The following is a 25,038-nucleotide window of genomic DNA, read 5'->3' on the forward strand; positions in this document are numbered from 1 at the left end:
GTGAGTGGGATTGGCGTGGCCAGGGCCCTAAACCCAGATGCAGAGATGTCAGGGGACAGATGCGAGACCCCAGCACGTGTTTGTACAAAGTTTCCTTTGACTCTGACCATTTCTTCTTGCACAGGGGACTGCTCGTAAGTGAAGGCCACTGGCGTTAAGGCATGACGAGGTTTCTGAGGGAAAGGGCTTCACCCACAAATGACGGCGGAGGGCAGAGGGACCAGCATCAGTCAGTGTCCTGGGGGCTGTGTCTCCTTCTCTGTCTCAGGGGACACCAGAGAATGAGGGAGGCAGGCCCCACCATGACGTGCGCGGGGGTTCCAGCCCATCACTGGTGGCTGTGCCCCTTCCTCTCCAGGTCGGGCTCCCTCTTCCTGGAGGACGGCCTTAGATCCTTTAGCAATGGCTTGGGAGTGGTGGAGCTCATGCTTCGTTTTTTGGTCTGAAATGTCATCATTTCACCCTCGCTCTTGAACAATAGCTTTCCAAGTAAGCCACCCTCGCGTAATAGTAATTTTCCTTTAGCGTTTAAAAATATGATTCCACAGTTTCTTGGTGATGAGAAGTCACTGTCCATCTAACTGTGCTTCCTTCAGAGATGACAGACGTGGTGAAGGAGGTGGGCAGGGAGCAGGGGAGCACCAGGTGAGAGGGAGAGAAGATGTCTGGCCTCACTTCCCATGTTACCCCAGTTCTATCCTGTCCTGCCCTGGTCTGTCCTATCCTGTCCTGGTCCTGTCCTGTCCGGTCCTGTCCTGTCCTGACCTGGTCCTCTCCTGTCCTGTCCTGGTCCTCTCCTGTCCTGTCCGGTCCTGGTCCTGTCCTGGTCCTGGTCCTGTCCTGTCCTGTCCTGGTCCTGTCCTGTCCTGTCCTGGTCCTGTCCTGTCCTGGTCCGGTCCTGTCCTGTCCTGGTCCTGTCCTGTCCTGGTCTGGTCCTGTCCTGGTCCTGTCCTGTCCTGGTCCTGTCCTGGTTCGGTCCTGTCCTATCCGGGTCCTGTCCTGTCCTGGTCCTGTCCTGTTGTGTCCTGTCCTGTCTTGTCCTCTCCTGTCTTGGTCTCTCCTGTCCTGGTTCTGTCGTGTCCTGTCCTGGTCCTGTCATGTCATGTCCTGTCCTGGTCCTGTCTTGGTCCTGTCCTGGTCCTTTCCTGTCCTGTCCTGTCCTTGTCCTGTCCTGGTCCTGGTCCTGTCCTGTCCTGTCCTTGTCCTGTCCTGGTCCTGGTCCTGTCCTGTCCTGTCCTGGTCCTGTCCTGTCCTGTCCTGGTCCTGTCCTGGTCCTGTCCTGTCCTGTCCTGGTCCTGTCCTGTCCTGTCCTGTCCTGACCTGCTTCTGTCCTGTCCTGGTCTCTCCTGTCCTGGTTCTGTCGTGTCCTGTCCTGGTCCTGGTCCTGTCCTGTCCTGTCCTGACCTGCTTCTGTCCTGTCCTGTCTTGGTCTCTCCTGTCCTGGTTCTGTTGTGTCCTGTCCTGGTCCTGTCATGTCCTGTCCTGTCCTATCCTGTTTTGGTCTGTCCTGGGCTTCTGAGTCATTGAGGTAGTTGAACTGATTGCATTGACAACCAGACCTTTCTCTTGTTTCAAAGTGTTCCTGGGCCCCCTGTGAAGGGCATGTCCATGGAGAAAGGTCCCCCAAGCAGTGCCACCTCAGGACCAAATAAAATAAAGTCAAGCCACTGTCAAAGCAGTCCTCCTCCGATGTAGACAGCAGATAAAGGAGAGGACAGATAGCCAGAGAGGTGGTGCAGGAGACCAGTAAGGCTCAGCGGAGGTTTGAGGATAGGTCACGCTGTGCATCTCTGAGCACCAAAGAGGAGGAGCAGAGGGTGACCCCCGGGCACGATGGCACAGGAGAAGGGACCAAAGGTCCTTCACAAGTGGCGTCCTGGTGGAGAAGCAGCACAAGGACTCAAATTCCAGAGCAAAGAGAGTCATGGAGGTCAGGGGCGGGATAAACAGACGGGGTGGAGGTTGGGGACTCGGCTCAGCGAGCGTGTCTAGCCGTGTTCCCCAAATGACCTGCTCCTCCTTTGGCAGCACAAGGCAAGGCGGTCATCCAAGAGGACGGGCGGCAGTAGGACTGGAAGCAGCTAACGGCTTGAGGTCACCTTGAGGGCCACGTGTGAGGGGCTAGTGAATCCTGAAAGCAGGGACCCAGGGCGCACCACGCCAGGGGGAAGGAGAGACATGCAGTGGGCACCACTCAGGCTCACCTCGCTGCCCACCTGCCCCGTGCTGAGCCTCCATAGTCAAGGAGGAATGGCCCGCTGTTCCCTGGTCTGGAGACCGCGGCCTCCTCTGTGTATGGAGCAGAGCACAGGCAGGAGGTGGAAGAGAGTGTGGAAGGCCCCAAGGACTTTGTCCCCTTGTGAGACTGATTTTTCTTCTCGGCGCGAGATGATTCACTGGGGGAAGAATGGGGGAAATGGAGGTGAAGGAGGGTCCTGAGGCCCGAGGGCAGAGAAAGAACAGGTCCTCTAACTGTGCCTTTGCTGGTGGCTTTCCCTGATTGCCCAGATGTGACTCTGAGGGCACGGTGGAGGAAACGGGCATCCAGAGAACCCCATCCTTCATGAGTTGGGCCGCTAAGCATGGGGGGGGGGCAGTGTCATCTTCGCTGCATTGGGCCGCTAAGCATGGGGGGGAGCAGTGTCGTCTTCGCTGCACCTTCACCAAGAGGTGCTTCCTACTGCACACCCAGAACAGCCAGGGCCCAGTTTTTTTTTTCTTTTTTTTTTTTTTAAAGATTTTATTTATTCATTTTTTTCCCCCCAAAGCCCCAGTAGATAGTTGTATGTCATAGGTTCACATCCTTCTAGTTGCTGTACGTGGGACTCGGCCTCGGGTTGGACGGAGAAGTGGTGCCTTGGGGCGTGCCTGGGATCCGAACCCGGGCCGCCAGCATCAGAGCGCGCGCACTTAACCGCTAAGCCACGGAGCCGGCCCATCCAAGGCCCAGTTTTAACCTCCTTTTCTTCTCTCCCTAAGATGATGGCGCCATCAGGGTCTGGAAGAACTTCGCTGATTTGGAGAAGAATCCAGAAATGGTGACTGCTTGGCAGGGGCTTTCAGACATGCTGCCAACAACCCGAGGTGGGTCCTCCCCAGAGACAAAAGGAGGTCCCAGAGCTGCTGGGGGGCCCCGCAGTTCCATGTCCCCCTAGGCAATGGCTCCTGTCAGGCCATTCTGTTCGCTTTAGATTCCCCAAATTATAAACCAGCTGGCTTCCCCCAGTTGCCACAGAAGTGCTTCCACCTTGGGATACATGACTCTACCGGGTGGCAGTCTAACTGAGCGCCGACCTTCCTGGCTATCGTCACCGTGGGTGCACCTGCCCCAGCCCTCATCCTGGGCTTGAAACGTGTGTAGTTTGGAGGAGCATCGCCTCCGGGAGGGCCTGGAGGACCTACGTTCCGTGCTCTTTGTGCCCAAATTAACTCCCTTTCGGTGATGAGTGCACGGGGGCGTTCGGTTGTGTCTTTGCATCTGGGCGGTGGAGGCTGTGTGCGCTTGCCTGGCCTGCCCTGGGCTGCTGGAAGGTGCTCTCGGGCTGAGTTGGTGTGGCTGCAGCTCCGGCTGGGCACAGCTCTGCATGCTGCCTATCGGGCGGGCATGGCTGTGGGCATGGCTGCCGCTCCACAGCTGGAAGAGAAACTCCAGCACCGCCTGCCGATCCTTCCAGGGACCAGGGTGGGAGTGGAAGGGTCTCCACACTCTCAGCTGACGGGCATCCCAGCAGCATTTACCACAGGCCACGGTATCTAGATTTCCAGAGCCGCCTGCAGCTGGAGTCCTTATCTCCCTTCAGCGTGATCCCAAAGCCACTGATGCTACTAAATAGACAGCAAACAAAAGCAGCTTCCCCTCTCTGCTCCTCCTTTGCCAGCCTGGGATTTCTACATCTTTGTCCACTTCCCACTTGGCCTCATCTGTGTCCTGTCACTTCCCGCGCGGCCTCATCTGTGTCCTGTCATTGCATAGCCATACTCTTCACGACCGGTTGTCTCTGTGGCTCCTTCTGTCTCCTTCTATCTGAGCGCCTGTCCTGGGGAGACTCAGATTCTCAGGTGACTTCATGAGGGAGGCACTACCCAGCTGCTGAGGTGGACTGCTCCGGGGCGGACATCTCCTTGTATATTGTTTTAAAAAATGTAGCCATGTTTTAAAATTTTTTTCAGGAACAAAATAGTCATCTATATCCACCCCACCCCAACCCCCCCAACACGGCCACTTTCAGGTTGCCCAGGCCCCTCCGGGCCGGGTCGTGTGCTGACGTGGGTGACGTGGCTGCAATCGCAATGTCCTTCCTTTTCCCACATTAGAGCAAAAGCCTGTTCTCTGCCCCACAGACACCCCCTGATGCTCCCACCCCCTTGGCCCCCCACCTCCTCAGCCTCCACCCCTTCAGCCCCTACCCCCTCAGTCCCCACCTGCTCAGATCCCCAATGTGCTCAGCCCATACTCTCTCAGCCCACACATCCTCAGCCCCACACACTCTCAGCTATCGAGGAGCACAGCATGTGGGTGTGATGGGTGTTGGGGTTCTCTCTGGGAGAAAGGAAGCTGGGTGAGCAGATTGACAACACAGCAGAACCACCCTTTGGGTCTCAGCCCACACACCCTCGGGCCCACACACCCTCAGCCTACACACCCTCAGCCCACATACCCTCAGGCCCCCATACCCTCAGCCCACACACCCTCGGCCCCCTGCGCCCTCAGGCCTCCACACCCTCAGCACACACACCCTCAGCCCCACACACCCACACACACCCTCAGGCCACACACACCCTCAGGCCCACACACCCTCAGCCCACACACACCCTCATCCCACACACCCTCAGCTCACACACGCCCTCATCCCACACACCCTCAGCTCACACACACCCTCAACCCTCCATGCCCTCAGCCCCTTGCTGGCGGCTCTGCTGGGGGCCCTGCTCTGTGTTGGGAGCAGGCAGCCGTGATCACCTCCCCTTGGCATTCTCGGGCCCACACTCTCAGGTTTCACTGCAGGACACATGCTGCGTGACCTGAATCATCTCCTCAGGACACAGACCACAGGGTTTTCAATCTTCTGCTTCCTGCTGCCGTCTCAGCAGGCAACACACCCCAGGCCCCAGCCATTCCTCCAGCCCCTGCACACAAGGTGGCCCGCAAAGACCCCTGTGCACGGAAGGCAGGGCCTGGTGGAGAGCAGAGTCAGGAGGCCCATGGCGAGGCCTGAGAGTGGGAGAGTCAGGAGCCCCCCGACGGCTCAGGATATGTGCTGGTTGTTTAGTTTATTCATCTTGCAATGAATACCTCACTGTCCGCCCCCAAATGATGTGCCTTACCCATAATGTGTGTCTTACCCATAATGCCATCTCCCTTTGCTTTAGTTAAAGTGAAAGAGGCTGTCAGGGAGCACAGCATGTGGGTGTGATGGGTGTGGGGGATCTCGCTGGGAGAAAGGAAGCCGGGCGAGCAGATTGACAGCACAGCAGAACCACACTTTGGGTCTCGGGCCACCCTGTCCTTGTCTCCAACCCTTAGAGGGCCCCGGACATCACCTGGTATGTGGAGAGCTACTCCTGGCCCCAGGCGTCCGCTGTAACCCTGACTTGAAAGCAGGTTCCATCAGTGTAGACATACGTTTCCTACCAACCCCTCCCTGCTGGACCTGGGTTTTCAGAACTCTCCCAGGAGAGGCGTTGTTGGTGGGGGCCAGGGACAGTCAGGGAGGTCTCCTCTCTGGGTCTTGATCAGCAAGTCGGGGGAGGGGCTTTGGGCTGGCATTCTGCACTCTCCCAGCTGCTCAGCCAGAGTTTGTGTGGTCATGGCCTGTGCCATTCAGCCAGGCCACAGTGGGCTTAGCAAAAAGGAAGATGTTATTTCCTTGTTCTCTCTGGGAGGATGGAAGGATAGAAGGGACAGGGAACCTGGGAGACCAGCTGCTCTAAAGGCTCAGGACAGCGTGGGCTTGAGCCCACCCTCAGGGTCCGGGAGGGGCAGCTCCAAGTACGGGAGATGCCCCAGAAAGAGCCCTGCACTCTGGCTGCCTCACCAGCCCGCACCCTCCAGCCGCCACAGCTACCCTCTGCAGCGAGGGGACCACAGGCCCCAGTAGGGCCAGAGACAACCCCCTGATTGTAACTTACATTTCAGGATCTTAAGCTCAGTAGCAAGGAGCAGGTCTGGTGGAATCTCAGCCCCTGTGCCAACTTCTAGCTGCCTTCTGCCTCTCAGCAGCCAATTTCTCTCTCTTCGCCCATCCTGGGAATATTTCTGACCTCTGACATGACAATCATAGAGCTCTGGGCTGTCACCCTGGGAGAGAAGGAGTGGAAAACACCAAGAGCACCTTCCATACTCGTTGCTTTTCGGCATCTCGGGGCACCCCCCACAGTACAAGGCCGTGCCCTTCAGAGTTCCGGCTGCGGTCTCTGGGGACCTTCTCAGACATAGGCAGTAGCCTCCACTCCCTGCTCCAGATTACCTCCCGGGCACTTGAAGCTCTCTTTGCTCCGTGCACGTGGTTCTCCACCTGGCTCACGAGTACCCCAGGCAGCTGCAAGCTGTCTGAGTGTGGGAAGAGGCACACTTTTCTGGGGAGGGGCCCTGGCTGTCATCAGCTCCTCCAAGAATCTGTGACTGGAGGGATCCTGCACAGCCGTGCACCCTGTGAAGCTTGGCCCACCATGCCCTTCAGCTACAAGTGCGTGGGGAAGGCTCATCTTCTGTGAATGCCAGCATGCAGGGTGGGCAGGAGAGAAGGTGATTTGTCAGTAGACCCAGCGGACTTGGCATGAACCGGGCGATGGAGGGGAGCCATTACCTAAGCAGCTAGAAAGCTGCTCCTGTGAAGTCTTTTGTTCTGAGCTCTCTCAGCTCAGAATCTGCTCACCAAGTACCAAGTCTGGGCAGCTTGTTTGAAAAGAGTTGATTCTGTGGTTTGTGACCAAAGAGAAGACACTGTTTTTTTGCAGGAGCCCCACCCCTGCTCTTTGGAAGTCTTGTGAAATATGTGCAGGGTCTCTGTGTCGTCATCTTAAAGTACCTCTGGCCTACATGCACACACGCACATGCACACGTACGCGTGCGCGCTCATACACATGCACACACGTGCACAGTTACCTGGGGACACCCTCCCCTCGCAGGCCCCCAGACCGCCCTCTAGAGCTGAGTACCTCATGTTCTGAAATAGAATCAGTGATGGAACCACCCGTCCTCCAGCCACAGGCATGGGCAGAGATGCCTGGACTCAGGTGCCCCTTCAGAGCCTCCTCACTAACCTCTGGGGCCGCTTGTGGGTAAAGAGCTGAGCCTTATTTCTGAGCACCTTGATGCAGGCGCCATCTCCCTCTGTGCTCCCCGCCGCCCCTCTGCTCTTCTCCTGCATCGCCGCCAGCACCACTCCTGCAAGTTTGGCCGCACTAACCGTGTGCATTTCTGGCCACTAACCTCCCCGAGCTGCTGCGCCTTCTCCCCCCTTGGAGGCCTCCCTGGCCCGGCCACGGTGGTCTTCACATCAGTGTTTGCGAGTTCTCAGGTGCTTGGAAGTTCCGATCCCGTGTTAGGTCATGTTTCACAGTGAACCACAGTGCTTTCCAATTTCCCATCTAGAAAGACTTTTTCTGGCCAAGAAACCCTGATTATGAAGTTTCCACATTTGTCAGGTGAATCTTGCCAAGGTCAGTAGGCCACCTGGCGAGGTCGGCCTTTCTCTGACTGAAGTGTGCTGCAGTCTGGGCTGCTCCTGTCTGTCTCCCTCTCTCCCGTTTCTCCTTGGATGCTCTTCTAACCCTTTTTGGTTTGTTTGATTGAGTTAATTTTGCTCTGGCTGGCCGGCTTACCCTTGCATCAGACCCATAATCCCCGTTTCCTCACAGGTCTGGCCCGAAAGGTCTCGATCTATCTTGACCACAGTAAGCAGGGAGGTGAGTGCCTTCTCTCTTCTCTATGACCACCCAGGCTGGGTGACTGACACCGGCCCCTCTCCCCTGCTCGGTGGCTCTTGTTCTCGCCTGTGTGCTCTTTGGGCTGGCAGGGGCTGGGGCTCTGGTTTTGCTAACTTGTTCCATCCATGCAGTCCCCTTGATACGAAAGAACATGAGCCAGCAAGCACTCAGATTTTATTGGACGAATTGGGTAGCTGTGTGAGGTTCTGGGAAGAGATCCTAAGAAAGCCGTAGAAAGGAAGCTCCCTCAGATCCAAGGCCCCGTGGTCACACCTCCTGGGCCTCCCAGTTCTGAAGGTGGGGACTTGAGCCTGGCCGCTCCAAGTCCTGTCCCTCCTTCTCTTCTGCATTACCCCACACTGGGCTCTTACTGCATTCAAGAAGATTCCAATGTCCTCTTCTGTCTCCAAGCCACCTTCCCTTAGCCTAGGATGGAAAATAATCCAAAGTTAAATCTGTTGGAATGAGGATATCGCTGTCACCTCCTCACAGATTCCCATGCCAATAGGACAGCCCAGCTCTGCAGGCGAGACTCACCAGGAAGGGCATTTCAGTTTCAGTAGAACAGGGAAGTCGCTCCAGATAGAGATTTGTTTTCCCACTTAAACTTTCAAAAAGAATCTTTTTTTCAGAATTTAATGCAAAGTCTCTTGCAGCATCTGTTTCCATCTGAAAAATCCATATATAAATTTGACTGTTACCAAAACACCCACACACAGCTGCCCTCAGAGCTACAACTGTGAAACGGTCAGCAGACGTCAAATACGTAATGCTCAAATGAGTACTTGTTCCCTGTACTCTCATGAGTTAGGTAGATTGTGCGGAGATGGAGCCTGGCAACTCCAGGTAGCAAATACAGTTCTTGACCTTGGGTTTGCAGGGCTCTGGCCCTCACACAGTCTCTCCAAGACAAGAGGCCAGTGCTTGTTTTTCGGGTTGGAACACTGGCGTTGAGGAGGGGAAGTGGCTTTCTTGGCGATGGGAGCTCCGTGTCCAGAGCCGTCCCTCTGTGCTGTGCTTCCCGCGGTCACAGGGTCAGAGAATGTGGCCCTCACCATCTGTCGGGGGTCTCACCAGACCTGAGACTGTGGGTCCTGAAAGTCATTACAGCGTGGGCTGGGGCCCTCATCATAGGAAGGCAAGCCAGCAGGGCACTTGTGTGTTCCACCTCAGTGCCTGCGGGGTACACAGGACTCAGGAGAACCCAGACAGCTGAGGCACGCACTCACCTGTCTGGTCACACTGGCTCTCCGAGCACTTCAGAACTAAGCTTCAGTCTAAACCATGATTTGATCAGCATCAGAGAATCTAATTTAAGAGTTTAAAAAAGACTTAGAGGGGCCAGCCCGGTGGCACAGCAGTTAAGTGCGCATGTTCCACTTCGGTGGCCCGGGGTTCACAGGTTCAGATCCCGGGCACGCACTGATGCACTATTTGTCAAGCCATGCTGTGGCGGTGTCCCATATAAAGTAGAGGAAGATGGGCAGGATGTTAGCCCTGGGCCAATCTTCCTCAGCAGAAAAAGAGGAGGATTGGCAACATATGTTAGCTCAGGGCTAATCTTCCTCACAATAAAAAAAAAAAAAAAAGGCTTAGAGCTCACGTGACCCATGTCCCTTCCAGGGTGAGAATTCTTGATGGCCAAGTGGGCACACCTGCCAGAGCTGCTGGTCAGGTGGAGACGCTGAGGCCCAGTGAATTAGCTGAGTTGTGTCCCCCCTAAATTCCTGTGTTTTGGAGTCCTAACCCCCAGCACTAAAGGTGGCTGTATTTGAGAGAGGGTCTTTGAAGAGGTGATTAAGTTAAAGTGAGGTCGTTAAGGTGGGTCCTGATCCAGGGTGGGCTCGCACTAGCTCTGAACACTTTGTTGAATCCACCATGAAGAAAATGCAGCGAGAAGGAAGCTGCCCTCCGCCCCTTGCTCAGAGGCCCCAGTTGGCCTTCTAGAACAGTATGAAACAAGTCTGTCCTCTCACCCCATTTGGAGCAGCTGCAGCTTTCCCCTCACTACCATCATAGACGTGAGTCTGAGACCCCTCAAGTCCTTGTGCCTCCCCCCCCCGTACTCTCTCTGGCTTGTCCCCGTGACCCCAGAATGTGGCCCCCTAGATGTGAGTGCCATGTTCCGGATGTAACTTGGGCCACGCTCTTTCATTAGCGGCTCGCTTGTTAATGACACAGCTCCTGAATGCCCTGTGGGGCTGACACGGAGTGTGAAGTGGGTTATGAAGGACATCTGAAAATACAGGCTGTGCGCTCTCTGCTGCAGCGGCTACCCAGCAGTGGTCCACAGACTCAGGGGTCTGCGGGCCTCCGCAGCTGGGCGAGACTATGCACATGTCCACTTCCAGGAGAGAAACTTTCAGTCATCAGATTATCAGAGCTCTGTCACCACGAAAGGTTGGAGTACTGCTCTGTGGTGGGCGCAGAGGCAGCCAGGCACCAACCAAGGTCGCACTTCACTGCGCTCCTCCCCCCAAGGCCACGGCCTACTAGCCATCTCCCGCACACAGACCAGAGTCCAGGGCATGTGGTCTGACCATTATGCTTTCTGATTTGTAAATCTGCTTATTTTTAGAAAACTTTTATAGAGCCTATACAAAGCAAATTGCTTTTAGTTTCACAAAGAATGTTTCTCGAAGTTGGAGCCATTGCAGAAAACCTAGGACTTCACTTGACCAAGGGGCTCTGAGAGAGTGTTTGCCCGTGGCCAGATCCTAGCTGCCTCCCAAACCCAGCCCTCTGCAGACTGCTTTCCCCTGGGAGGGGCCCTGTCACACAGCGCCACCCTGCCTAGGCACACAACCTGTGCAGGCCTTGCCTCTCTCCAAAACTGAAGTGTATCCCAGAAATTTAGTCCTCTTTTAACCTTTCAGTAGGGAGGCTCGCAGACCCCTGAGTCTGTGGACCACTGCAGGCCCTAGGGGTGTGTGTGTGCACGTGTGTGTGTGCATACACATGTACATGTGTGTAGTTGTTTTAGCTGATCAAACCAGAGAAAATCATTGTCCTCAAATAGAGGAATGTTATGGACTGAATATTTGTGGCCCCCCAAAATTCATGTTGAAGCCCTAACCCCCACTGTGATGGTATTAGGAGGTGGGCCCTTTGGGAGGTAATAAGGGTGAGATGAAGTCATGAGGGTGGGGCCCCCGTGACGGGATTAGTGCCCTCGTAAGAAGAAATATCAGAGCTCTCTCCCCTCTATGTGAGGACACAGCAAGAAGGCAGCTGTCTGCAAGCTGGGAAGAGAGCCCTTACCAGAATCCGACCATGCTGGTGCCGTCATCTCAGACTTCAGCCTCCAGAGCTGTGAGAAATAAATTTCTGTTGTTTGAGCTGCCCAGTCTGTGGTGTTCTGTTGTGGTAGCCCAAGCTCACTAAGACCTGGAACAAGCAGAACTGGGAGCTCTCACACTGTGGCTTGGGGCCTTCCCCACCCCTGACGAGTAGGGTGAAGGCAGAATCCATCCTAGGCCTGCCAAGGAGTCTTGTCAAGTAGCCCGCAAATGGGATGACAGATGCACTCAGAGGTCCCAGTCCTGGAGTGGCCTCAGCATCGCAATCCCAGACAATCCGTGTGTCTCAAGGTGAACACACGAGCTGTCAGCTCAGCCCTGGAGCCCAGTGGTTCCGTCTGCAGATGGTCATGTGGATTAATCGTCCAGGCTGCCCCGTCACTCACGCTCTGAGACGACGTGTTACTTAGGTGTGAGGTGGCTGTCTTTCAGCAGCGAGGCTGTGTCCCTCCTCTGTGGAGTCAGTGGCAGCATTTCTCCTCTGGCCGTGGGCCTCCTATCCCAGCAAGCTCAGCGACTGCATAAAGGGAGCGGACATCAGACTGAACTGGGTCAACCACAAGAGTTGCTGCTGCAGAAACCCCTCACGTGTTCTCAGGTTCACACGTGGACACTCCCAGGCTTCACCCTCTTGACTCCATCTCTATTTATCCCATCAAAAGTCTGCTTCCACATCATGTGCTCTGCCGTGTCTGCCAACTTGTTTACCCTGAGGATCTGGAGAGGGTTGCTTTGTCAAGGCCTGTTTTTCTCTGTTGCATAAATAGACAGACATAAATATCATGCCATATGACCTATTCGGGATTCGTCTGTCCAACTTAGTCTTCCTTTCACGTTGCACACTGACCTTCCAGCCGCATTTAGACTGAGGGCTCAGGGGCCTTGAACAAGGTTCCGTTTGAGCCCTGTCTGTTACCCGTTATACAAGATTGTCCATCCTCCACTATATAAGGTCATCGTTCCCTGTTATTCAAGGTCGTCCATTCCCCGTTATATGAGATCGTTGATTCTCTGCTGTACGAGGTTGTCCGTCCCCCGTTATGCAAGGAGCCCCAGAGAGAAGGCTCGCAGATGGGCAGGGGTTTGTTTCCCTCCCTAACCCAGCCAGTAGGGGCAGTGGTTCCTGGGATACGGGCTTCGGTACATCATCTCAGTAGTCACCTTGTTAGTGCTTCTGCCTCCATCCCGGGGGCCCCTGGGGGTCCTAGCAGGGTCACTTGGGGGTCTCTGAACTGGTTCCTAAATGACTGACTGTAATTGACTCGGGGTAACACTAGGTGAGTACAAGTGGTGAGTGCTGACAGAAGAGTGGGGACCGCCCCTGAGATACAAGCACCTGCTGGGTGTTCGACCTGTTAATATGTCAGTGGAGGGGGGGGTTCACTCCAAAAGGTTACATTCAGAGGAAAAGATTGCTTAAATTAATGGTTAACAGGCCAAACAGAAATTGTGCTCTCCATTTTTAACTTTATCTCATGCTTAACAAGATCTTTACCAAACACATCAAATCTAGTGAAAATGGGGATCTGACAACAGGAACTTCAGAGATGTCATCCTTCTCCTAGGAATGGGGAGCACGGCAAATGGGCCTATTTTGGAAGCGGTCAGAAAGCGTGCCCTCACTGGCCTCACCCCACGGTGCTTGCTTTTCTCCTGAATCAGTTCTCCGTCGGAAGAACTTCATCGAGCGGGACGCGCAGGCCCAGGTCTCCCTGAGTAGTCCCTGCCGTACCTGGCTGGGTCCAGGCCATTCCCAGCAGAGCGTCTGTCTCTCTGTCGTGAATATTCCCCACGTCCTCGGGCCGCCTCTCCCCTCCCTGTTGGCCTTGTGCCTGTGGTCAGTCTTGCCTGTCCCAGTGCCCATCTCTGAGTCCTTCCTGACTTGGAGCCTCATGTCCAGCACAGAGTAGCCACTAGGAATGTGTCCTGGAACCAGCTCCATCCAGGCCCTAGGGCCTTGCTTCTGGGGTCCAGGCAGGGGACCATTCGGTCAAGGAGACAAAACTGGAGCAGGGAGCTGCTTCTCTCTTTTCTCTTTTGTCTTTTTTTGTTGTTGTTGTTATTGAGGTAAAATTTACATAACATAAAATTAACCATTTTAAAGTGTTCAATTCAGTGGCGTCTAGTACATTCACAATGCCACGTCTATCTAGTTCCAGAACATTCTCATCACCCCAGAAGGAAACCCTGTCCCCGTTAATTAAGGTTCTCCCCATAGATTCTTTTAAAAACGGCAGGGAACTTGGAAGATTTCTCCTGCACCAACAGCCACGCCGAACTGTTCGTGCTCATAAATCTGTCCAACATCTCGGCACCACCCTTGCCTCCTGCCCTGCTCAGGAGGATAACTGACGGGCAGCCCTGGGCGCCTCTAGGCAGGACGGCGCTGGTGGAAACAAGCTGCTAAAACAGATACACCAGGAACCTCAGGTGGTGCCTTCCTTGGTGACCTGCTGCCATCCTCACATCCAGGGTCCCGAGTGGGCAGCACGTCTCTGTAATTCGTTTCCATAAAGGCACACCAGGTGCGTCGAGAGGGAGAGAAAGCAGATTGCATAGTTCTAGGCTCTCCTCATGGGCTGACTGGTCACAGGGGGAGTGGGCTCTTCTGGACTGAAATGGGGAGGTACGTACCCCTCCGCATTGCACGTGCCATTCCTCATCATGATGGCAGCATTGTCTCCCACCGAGGGCAGGACTGAAAGGGCCCTACCTGCAGCCTTGTCACCTTAGCAAATGCCTTCCTGGCACGTGGGGCATTTCTTCCTGCCTGGGGTTAGATGCAGCACAGTAGGGAGACTGTGTCCTGAAAGGTAAAGTGAAGACTCTAGTCCGTTTGTCATGTGGAGTTTACATCCTGGCAGGGTGAACATGGCAGCAGTAAGCAAAACAAAGCAGTGAGCGCAGGGCACGCACAAGGTGGTGTTCTGGAGTAAAGAAAGGACAGAGTAGGTGAGGCTGCAGCATCGATGGTTGAGAAGGAGACTGAACGCAGACATCCAGGACAACTGGTGTAAAGGCCTCGTTTGAGCATGCCCGCCACCGTCAGGACTTGGGGTGCAATGGGGACCTGCTGCCAGTTACAAGGAACGACGTGAACTGGCTGCGTCCTGAGGGACTGCCCTGGTCATGTGTTGAGCCCAGGCCTTGCGGAGGCAAGGGCAGGGCAGGGAGACCCTCAGGAGGCCGTCAGGGTCGTGGGAGTAAGCATCGATGGGCTGAGATCATGGTGGTGAGACATTACTGGCGCTTGGATACACTTTAGAGTAGGGCATGAGGGATCAGAAGGGGTCGATGGCTCTGAGGTTCACACCCAAGCCACCAAGAGGAGGGAGTTGCTGCTAACAGAGAGGCTATCAGTGGATCCAGGTGGAATGGGACCGGATCGGTTTGGGGTGTGGCCAGGCAGACGTCCGAGTCAAGACCTCAAGTGGCAAGTGCATATGAGAGCCCGGGGTTCGAAAGAGATCCGGGACTTGAGGTAACTCCATAGCTTTAAAAGGATACGTTAGGAAAAAAGAACAATTGAAGGTTACGTCGCCCAACTCCAGAGGCTGGGAGAACAGAGCCCCTGAGACAGCAAAAGAAAGAGACCACAGAGGTGAACACAGGAGCTGCCGCCATGAAAAGCAGAGTCAGGTGAGAAGTTGGACTTCAAACGTCTGTGTGGCCAGAAGGAAAACCAGTTAGAAGGTAAGCGACAGGACAGAAGAGGATATTTGTGATGTACATGAGCTAGGGGATTAGTATTGGAATGTACATTAAAATGTGCATAGGCTAGTTACGTGGGGAGACAGCCAACAGCACACGTTCAGAGTTGGGGCCATGGCACCTGTGTCCATCGCTGCTAAGACAGCAGATCAGCCCCCACCGTGGGGAGCAGTATGGCCGTGCGGGGAGAGTGAAAATGCGCGACGTGACATGGCTCGTCCTTGTCTGGGGGCCTCCCTCTCACTTGTACACAAGGACAGGTGAGAACGTCATCAGTTGTGGTGTGGTTTACAAAGTCGAGGAGGAGCTAAAATGACGGGCTTCTTGCCACAGCAAATGTTACTCATGTTTAAATGAATTAGCCAGACCTGTATCTATGGGGTTAGATAAATCCTCAAAACATAACATGAAAGAAAAAACCTAAGTTGCTAGAAAAGATATCCCATTTGAAATTGGTGACGTGTTTGAAATGTGGAAGCCGTGTATGCCAGTTTGTGGATGCAGGCACCCGTCGGGGTGCACGCAGGCCTCCTGGGACGATGCCTTCGGCCTGTGGGGACACGGGGCAAGTGAGGCTGTCACTGTGTCTGAAATTTTACTGCTTTTTCAAAAAAGAGCAAAACTGACAAAAGGTCAGCAACTGTTAGATCTGGGTCGTGGGTATAAGGCTGTCAACTGTGTTCTTCTCTGTGTGTTTAAATATTTATAATTAAACATTTTAAAATTAAGTCTTATTTTAAATAGAGTGCCCCCTGTGAGACTTCAGTGCTACCTTTAGGAATGCTGAGGTTCTTGCTTCCCCACCCAGTCCCAGCGAGAAAGGGCAGCCATTGTTTGGTTCACAGCCAGCATCTGTGGTCAGCCCCCCGCCCCTGCCAGGTGGCAGCTGCAGAGCTCCTGCCCATCGCCTGGGAACTGCCGTCCTTGAGCTTTGACGTGGCCCAGAGGAGGACCGCATCTCCACGCTTCTGGCGCCTTTCTAAAGTGGCCCGGCCTGCTAGTTGTGCCCTCGGTCTTAGGATCATGCTGTCCCTCTAGCAGATGCCTGGGTACAACGGGGATCTAGGGAAGGCTCCCAGTTGTTGCCCCGACCGGAACTTGGGGTGCACTGGGAGCCCCAGCCCAAGCTTGCCTGGGGTTTGGGACCCACCCAATGGGTTTGGGTGGTGTGGTGCTCCTTGGCGCTGGCTGGCTGAGTGGCTGCCCAGAACAGGCTTCTGTGTGACGCTGGTATCCGTCTGTGTCCCTCCAGGAGCCGGGATGGTGGTGGACTGGGAGCAGGAGACCGGCCTCCTCATGAGCTCAGGGGATGTGCGGATCGTCCGGATCTGGGACACGGACCGGGAGATGAAGGTGCAGGTAACCACGCCATCCCATGCAGGCATGGGGGGGCGGAGGGGGCAGGCCAGTGCAAACCCCGCCCGTGCTCCAGTCCTCCCCAGCTCCTTCCCCTCCACAGAACAGGCGGGTCACTGAGCGAGTGCAGTTTGTGACTGAGTATTAGTTATCTCTGGAGGGTGCCGGGGGGAAGTGCGGCCTGTCTCCAAAGCCTTGAGAAACTGCTTCCCTCTGGGTGCACAGTGATCCTGACGCTTTGACCTGCACTGCAGTGTGATTAAGCTTGTGCTAATCCTGATTTTTTTCAAATATTATTTTATCTGTGCAAATTGGTGAATATCAGAAAGCAGTAGGGTGAAATTAGAATGCTTAATTATTTAACTGTATGCTTCGTAAAGCATCTTTTATTTTCAGTTTTAATAAAAAGAAAAAGGAGTAAATTGGTTTTCCTAAGACATCCTGGAAAAGTGACAGAGGGCCAAGGGGACAGCAGGCTGGAGCCGAGCTAGTGCCAACTCTGTTGGGAGCAGCGAGGCAAGACCACAGATACTCTAGGAGGCGGTGCTGGCTGTGGCTTTGGGCCCAGGAGTCCCTCCTCCCAGAGTCCCAGGGAGAGCTTCCAGGCCTCTGGTTAGACAAGAACCGAAGGTCCAGAGGGAGGCACAGCACGTGCTGCCAGATCTAACCGAGGAAGGAGGGGAACAAGGGAGCAGATGTGAGATCTGCAGGCGCGATGGTTAGAGCTGCACTTCCTCCACGTTAACTCTGTGACCGGGAGGCTGCAGCCCTGGTGGAGGTGACCTCCACTCTGCCCTGTCCTCACGTCCTGTGATGTACAGTCAGCTTTCATCACATTTTCTGAGAAATACGGCTGGCTGGCTGGCCAGCCAGTACAGCCCTCGCTGGCACAGCAGGAACACCGTGATGCTCGAGTCACTTACCTGGGCATTGGTGACTGCCAGCAGCTAACCGACTGGGGTCTCGTCCCCGTGCCCCCGCCACCTGCAAGGCCTCTGACAGGCAGTGTTGCCCAGAGGTGCGGGCAGAGGCCCCTCATCAGGAGTCTGGTTGCCTAGGGCAGAGGAAAAGGCTGGTTCATAGGCCACCTTCGCCTTGTAAACAGATCCAACTGATTTCATTTCACACGTGCTGGTTTCCTCCTTGCTTGGCGACAGCCATAGAACCTCCTGTGATTGGAGAAGCACTTCCTCCCCTCTGGGGGCCCATTTTTTGTCTCCTGCTCTTTCCTGGCAAACGTTCATCACTCCTCCTGCCCTTCTCCAGCATTTACAGCTGCCAGGGAGAGCGGCGAGGGGATGGTTTATGGGAGGCAGAACTCCTCCTAGCTCCTTCCTGAACTAATTAGGAGTTTTCAGAGGAAGCTAACAAGGATTCCTCCTGCCGAAATGTGCTTCGTCTTTCTTTTTAGGAAAGAAGGAGACGTTGGAAAGTTTAATTGGCCCCGAAAGCCGGTTGTTACCAGAGGTGTTTGCCGGCTGCGGCCCTGGGGACCCGGCTCTCAGGCCCTGCCCTCTGGGCTGGGGGCTCAGGTGCAGCCAGGCTGTTGTTCAGGCGGATGTGGACCTGATGCAGTTCCCTGGGCCCTGCTGGTCCCTCGGGCTCCTCAGGCCTTTGATGGCTCCCCTGGTGGAGGAAAAGGCAGCAGTCGCACACCAGGGGTGATGGACACACCCACGGTGGAGATAAAAGGGATCCTGGCAGCTGTGGGGTGGGCTCCACACTGCGGGGCCTCACCAGGATCTCTGTGTTCGGCCCTAGGACATCCCCACAGGTGCTGACAGCTGCGTGACAAGCCTGTCTTGCGACTCCCACCGCTCCCTCATCGTGGCCGGCCTTGGGGACGGCTCCATCCGCGTCTACGACAGAAGGATGGCGCTCAGCGAATGGTAATTTGGCCGCACCTTCCCCTCCCCTCTGCCGGGCACAGGCACCTTCCAGACATCAGTGGTCGCGTTGCCACCAGGTTGCTGGGCCAGACGGAGTGAGCCCCCAAAATGAGCTGGGCACTCCCCACAGAAGCCACATTCCCCTGGCACGTGGAGGAGTGTGGCGTCCCCTTAGCTGTGGACAGGCCATTTGGAACACACCCACGGACTGTAATGTGGGAAGCCAGCAGGGTGGGCGTCCTGGAAAGGCACCGCCCTCTCTGAGCTCAGTTTCCCACCTGAACACTGGGAAGGCTGCCGTGCAGCTGAGCAACACGTGTTGTCATGGCTGCCCTAGGCCGAGGGCCAGGTGGGGGCAGGTGCTGTCACCTGTGTGAGCAGGTGAGGAGCTGAGGTCCAGACCTTAGTCCCTCGCCCAAGGCCCCATAGCTGATACATGATGGAGCACCTTTAGAACCCAGGACCAGCAGTCCTGGGCTCCTGGGACAATGTGTTTATTAAACACCCACCTTGTCAGGAAAATCAGGCCTGGCCTGCGGAGGGCATGGGAGCAGCAAGTGGGCATGTGTGTCAGCCACTGAGAGCTGAGGGGAGCCCTCCTGGGGTGGGGGACAGGTGAACAGAACTGAGCTGCACCTGGGAGGCAGGCCAAGGCAGCTCAGTCAACACACGTGGGAAGAGAACACACGCCTGTGTGAGCAGTCAGCAGTCAGGCGGGGTCTGGCTGCAGAGGCAGCGAGTGCTGGGACAAGTGCGACAGTCAGGCGGGCAGCGGGGGCCCCGGCTCCCAAGTGTGGGAAGAGTTTGCACCTGAGCCTTGAAGTGGGGATGGGCCCCAGGCACCTGCCCCTCTGCAGCACACCGCCCCTGGCTCGTGTGTGTGTTCCCTGCAGGATCTCTGTGGCAGGGTCCCCCGCTGAAAACAGACCCACCCACCCAAAGCAGCCATTGTCGTCAGGGTAGGGGAGCGGGGTTTCTTTTTGGGGTGATGAAAATAGTCTAAAACTAGGTAGTGGTGATAGACACAGACTCTGTTGAACATACAGAAATCCACTGAATTGTATGCTGTTAAAGGGTGAGTTTTATGGTATGTGAATTATACCTCGATCAAACTGTTGTTTCAAAAAGCTACCCTGGGCAGGCAGTAAACTCTGAAATTAACCCAAGAAGAGCCGAGCGTCATGAGCTGCCCTGATGATGGGCCTGGGGTCTCCCAGAGCCCGCTCGCCCTCCTGACACCTGAGGGCAGTGACATAGGGGCGCTCGCGCATCGCTGGGCTGCGACTCGTGGCTTGTTGCGTGTGTTGTGTCCTCCGACACCTTCCTCAGACATCACACTGTGGACCCTGCCTGGGCCAGCCTGGCAGGCACACCCGGAAGTTCTGTGCTCCTGGTCAAGGACCCCGCATCAGGGCTCCAGGAAGGTCCCTGTGTCCCTCTATTTCAACAGCTTTAGAGTTGGGGCTCTCATTCCTGAGCATCAAGTCCACAGGGTGGGAGATGCTCCGTGTGAAGTCCTGGTGGAGGGGCTGGCAGGTGACCAGGGCCCTGCAAGGGTCACAGTGGCCTGTCTCTGGGGGGCTCCAGTGTGGCACTGTTGTGCTCCCAGGGCGGCCCTGACAGCATCCCAGGACGGCCCAGAGGAGGGGGCATGTTGCTGGGCTCCCCGCTGCGTCCCGACATCAGGCAGTGCAGTCACTCATGGTGACCGCACAGGTGAAGGCAGCTGACCCGCAGGCACAGGCCAACCCGAGACGGCTTTAATAGATGCTCCGTCCCCCTCTGCTCCAAGTGAACTCACACCACGGCTTCTTACACCCTGTCTCCCAGCCCGCATGCCTTGGAGCCCGTCTGTGAAACCACACAGTTGTTCCCCGAGCCTGGCAGCCCCTCCCCACATCCCAGACCACCACCACCTTCCCCCCCCCAACCCTGCCCCAGGCCTCTGAGTCCACCTTCCTCCCCTGCAGCCGCGTCATGACGTACCGGGAGCACACGGCCTGGGTGGTGAAGGCCTACCTCCAGAAGCACCCCGAAGGCCACATCATGAGCGTGAGGTAATGAGCACAGGATATTTATGAGACATTTTGCTGTAAAAGCATTATTTTCTCCTCCATTTAAAATACGTCCTTGGTATTTAAACAGCTGGGAAATGATGGCATTTCGGGGCAGTAATTAACTTCTGCTCCGGGACTGACCAGAAAGGTCAGGGCCAGTGCGAGAGCAGGGGACACACCGGTCCTCCTGTGGAGAGCTTTGCCCGCTCTACATGGTGGCTTCAGGGTATGAGGGGAGAGGGGTGGGCAAGGTGCCCTGCAGGGGCACAGCCAGTGTGCAGGGGGCACGGCCGGTGGCATCTGCCGGGCCTGCTGCTGTGGGGGTCTCTGTCAGTGGGGTCCTCTGCCCATAAATCCATTCCTGCTGCCAGGTAAATCCTGTGCTGAGAGCAGCGAATATTTATTGGCCCGTTAGAGGGACAGCAAAACGTAATTTATTGTCACAAGCACCAGTTCTTCAAAGAGATGCTTTTTTCCTTCTTTGTAATATAAAAACAGAGCTCCCAGAGCTATCTCTTGGAACGAGGCCCGCCAGAAGCCAAGGGCGGGAAAGAGGTGGCCTCCGGAGTGGCATGCCGGCCTCCCGGGCCTCCCCTCCCGTCTCCTCCCTGCACCCCCAGCTGCACGAAATCTAATCTCTGGGACTGGAAATGAAACAGATAATTCACGTCCTCCTCCCGCATTTTGCTTCTCACTGCTTCTCTCACCCCAGGCTTCATGCCTTTGTGGCAGGGCCTTGTCTGGCTCTGGGGAGGAGTCCTGACTGCCGGGGTCGGTGGGACCGCCTCATGAGCCACCTAGCGGGCCTCACTGGGCACTCTGAGGGTTCAGGCGCTAGCGTGTGTGCAACCAGGCCCCTGACTCCATGCAGCCAGTCCTAGGGGGCTGGTGTGACCTGGTCAAGCATCACTGTGACCCTCTCTTGGCAGCGTCAATGGAGATGTGCGCTTCTTCGATCCGCGGATGCCGGAGTCTGTGAATGTCCTTCAGATCGTGAAGGGGCTCACGGCCCTTGACATCCACCCCCAGGCAAACCTGATCGCATGGTGGGTACCCACCCTCTTCTCTGCCCTCAAAGAGGAAATGAGAGGCCCTTCCTGCCCCTACCAGGTCAGAGGGCCCCAAAGTCAGCCCCGGGCCTCCGGGTAAACAGCAGATGCTGTTCCTCCTATGCCTGTGAAGGAGAGTGGGGTAGAGCAACATAATTGTGGGGCCCCCTTGCTGCTCGTCGCTGGCCTGGCCTCCTGGCCCTTGAGACTGGCTGATGGGGCCAGGGGTCAGCCCCGTCTCTGGGATGGAGTCCCACGGCCTGAGTCCTCATGTGAGGTGACTGGAGACGGACCACCTCTCCCTGTGGACACACCCACCTTCCTGACCCGGGCAGATGGAGAGGCCTCGCCACCAGCGCTGAGCCAGCCCTGTCCTGCAGTCATTTGCCTCTGGGCCCATCCTTCTCCCACCCCAAAAGGAGAAAGAGGCTAACGTCCAGACCTTGTTGTCTGCAGTGGCTCCATGAACCAGTTCACCGCCATCTACAACGGGAATGGGGAATTGATCAACAACATCAAGTACTACGACGGCTTCATGGGCCAGCGGGTCGGAGCCATCAGCTGCTTGGCCTTCCACCCACACTGGGTCTGTGCCCGCACGCCAGGGCTGGGGAAACGTGGGGAGACGTGGGGGCCGTGGGGGGCTGGCAGCAGGGAGCGGTGGTGCTGCAGCCAGGCCCACCCCGTGTCCAGGAACATCATGAAACGCGATCTTCTCAGGGCCCCAGGGCCTCCAGGGATCATGGGCCCCACACTGCATGCACTCCACTCCAGAAGCAGCACGAATTCCCTGTCACTCGGGAGAGCGGGCTGCGCAGACAGACGTGTGATAGCCGCGCCCTTTCCATCACCTTCAGCCCCTGCACTAATGCCACCCCTGGAGAAACCTTCCCAGGAAAGTCTGCTGGGGAACACCCCTCCCCCTGCCCCGTGCTCCCTGGGGGAGGAGCGGCCCAGATCTGTGTGATACAGTGCCTGTTCTTAGATATAGTCGGTCCTTGTGGCTGTGGGCTGTTGTATTTTAAATGAGGATCCTGCCAATCTGCCTCCGTGCAGCGTGGGGCTCCACAGGAGCCTGGCGTGCGGCTCTCTTCCGAAACGCACATTAGATTCCCAGAACTGTCCCTGTGGGGCAATCCTGAAAAGAAAAATGCAGGGAACTGTGGGTAGTGTGCAAATTCCCTGTGATGGAGTGGGGAGAATGCATCTCTGCTGAAAGCCAGCAGCTAATGGTCCCGTCATTTCTCTCCCGTGCCTGCCTCTCGGGTGGGGTCGAGGGATAAGAAAATCCTGTGCGGCCGGGGCCCCCTCGCCCTCCTCACTCTCCCCCTCCCCCGGGCAGCTGGCTGCTCGCCCCCGCTCACTCCATCTGCTCTCTCCTCTCGCAGCCTCACCTGGCCGTGGGGAGCAACGACTACTACATCTCCGTGTACTCGGTGGAGAAGCGTGTCAGATAGTGGGCGCCCCGCTCCCCGCCAGGCCACGATGTACATAGTGGACCCTCCATGCTGCCTGTGAACACGGGTCCTGACCTGGCTGCTGAGGGCTCAAGGAGGGCCGTCTGTCTGTCTTCACTGTCACGCTCAGGAGCCCAGGGAAGGGGGCCCTGGTAGAGTCCTGTGGTGTGACAGCCGCTTCTTTGCTGAGACACAGCATCCAGGCCGAGGACACAGTCGCAGTTCGTCCCAGCACCCTTCCCATGCTGTTTTTCTTCTGAGATTTTTAAAGGGGGAAACACACTCATTTTATCTTCCTAGTGATCTAAGCATTAGCTCCACAAAAGCTGCCGGACAGAAGCCAGCTTCCCCAGGCGCAGCCACCCTGGTGGACAGGCGGCGTGGGGTGCGGAGAGACAACAAGAAGGTGCAGCCCCCTCCCGGGCACATCCTCCCTTCCGCCACCCACCAGTCCTCGCCTGCTCGGGGCCGGCACGGCCAAACGGGCTCACCCTCCCCACACAGCCCACCTTCCCCAGCACAGGCGTGACTCCGGATTCGAGTTTGGGCCCCTCTCACCCCAGATCCGTTAGCAGGTGGGGCCTGGGCTTTGGACAGCGAGGCAGGACCTGAGCGATTCAGCCGCTGCCTCAGGCCCAGGGCTTGTTTCTCTCCGAAGTGCTGCTCTTCCCCGGGCAGGTGCAGTGACAGCGCCCAGGCCCCGTGATCTCCCCACCTGTGCCTGCACGCAGGCGCACACGCATGTGCGGTCCCATAGCATCCCTGTGTGTGCTTGCACATGCAGTACATGTGCATCACACACATGAACATGTGGAGGGGCCATGGGAGCCTGAGAGTATCTGTGGGTAAACAGTGGCCCACCTCCAGCCCCTTGTACCCAAACACGGGTGCAACTAAAGTTGCACCTCGCAGCGAATAATGCAGAAGAGTTCCTCTGTGATTGCTTTAGCACAGGTCAGGGCATCTGTGCCTGTCTGTGCGTGTGCACGTGCACGGCAGGTGCGCCATGGGGACAGTTTAGCCCCAGGAAGGACCACAGCAAATGTGCTGAGCAATTGCAGACAAAGTGCTTAGAAAACAGAACACAACCACAATGATGATATTTTGAAAAGCATTTTTTCCATTTTCCTTGGGAATCAGGATTATTCAGAGATAGAAGAGTGAGCTGGCTTAACTAATTCTGCCAATAAGAGGCCACTAATGGTGGGAATGTAAGAGCTGTGCCGGAAGTTGAGGTCCCCTCATGCTGCATCTTCCGAGCAGCGAGAGGAACAGCACAGCCTGGGTGGGCTGGGCCGGAATCTGTGCTGGGGCTGGGTGGGGCAGGACAGGGCTAGAAGGGGCAAGATGAAGGAAGCAGCCCTTCTGCTGCCTGTAGGACAGGTATGCTCCCACTAGGAGAAGGTTCTGGGATGAAATTCCCACCGCTGGCTCTGTGATTGCTTTTACCATGTTCCGGGTGAACAAGCAGTGTGGGGTCAGGAAGGCCACAGAAAGTTCCGACCCTCCCACACAGCCACCTGTCAGCTCTACACGGCACTCTAGGCAGTGACGCCGGAACCTTCTGGAAGCTGAGCTCCACCCACAGACACTGAGAGAGCATATGACCCACTGCTAGCTGACTCACGGAGTGATTCCACTCCAGATTCTAAGCTGACATGTGGTTCTGTTTGTTTTGAGACAAAACCATCACCTCGCATCATCAAGTGCAAGGCTCCAGAGGAGGAGCAACGCCCTCCCGCCTCGCCCAGTGCCGCCCGCTCCCGTGTGCCACCTAGGGGCTGTGTCCTCACAGGTCTGATGCGAAAATTCAATCATGGAATAACCGAGGCTCACGAGAGCATGACTTAAAGGTTCATTTATCTCTATTTATTTTACCAAAATTAGAATTGAAAAAGACTTTGACAAAACGTGGAATTGTAATGTGAAAGTAAGAGTGATGACAACAAACTGTTAATAAAAAATAAACAAGTGCAGAGATGGCGGCAGGCGGCTTTGTCTTTTAAAAAAACACCTGTCTTCCCACGTGGGCAGTGGTGGCTCTGCGCTGAGGCCACCCACCTTCCCTTCAGCCGGGCAGCATGCGTGAGGCCCCAGGGGATGTTGCCCAGGTCCCCCTTGGAGCAGCCAGGCCCGCTGGGCGCTGTCACAGCCCTGCGGCTCGGGGGCTCTCCAGGCTCTGCTGGCGGCTCCAGGCCCGGGTGGCCAGCGTGTCCTGCAGCCAGCGGCTCTCATTCCTGGTCAGCCTCACTTGACAGAGGAAAGGCACCTCCGTCCTCGGGCACTGCCCC

At 56.1% G+C, this 25,038-nt stretch overlaps 1 protein-coding gene across 5 annotated transcripts in view; it reads left to right on the top strand.

Annotated features, from left to right (window-relative positions):
• The window catches only part of RPTOR (regulatory associated protein of MTOR complex 1), a 403,326-nt gene extending 378,575 nt beyond the window's left edge, over positions 1–24,751 (top strand). For 4 of the 5 annotated variants that reach the window (XM_058561824.1, XM_058561828.1, XM_058561825.1 and 1 more), the window contains 7 exons: positions 2,980–3,084; positions 16,192–16,298; positions 18,057–18,184; positions 20,155–20,241; positions 21,171–21,287; positions 21,747–21,876; positions 22,679–24,751. In XM_058561824.1, the coding sequence (XP_058417807.1) occupies positions 2,980–3,084; positions 16,192–16,298; positions 18,057–18,184; positions 20,155–20,241; positions 21,171–21,287; positions 21,747–21,876; positions 22,679–22,747 (743 nt within the window). In that variant the 3' untranslated portion in view covers positions 22,748–24,751. The remainder of the gene's footprint in view (positions 1–2,979; positions 3,085–16,191; positions 16,299–18,056; positions 18,185–20,154; positions 20,242–21,170; positions 21,288–21,746; positions 21,877–22,678) is intronic. The other variant, XM_058561827.1, reaches the window with a different exon arrangement.
• The last annotated feature ends 287 nt before the right edge of the window (positions 24,752–25,038 follow it).

Source organism: Diceros bicornis, chromosome 18, assembly GCF_020826845.1.
Source record: "Diceros bicornis minor isolate mBicDic1 chromosome 18, mDicBic1.mat.cur, whole genome shotgun sequence".
Taxonomy (NCBI): domain Eukaryota; kingdom Metazoa; phylum Chordata; class Mammalia; order Perissodactyla; family Rhinocerotidae; genus Diceros; species Diceros bicornis.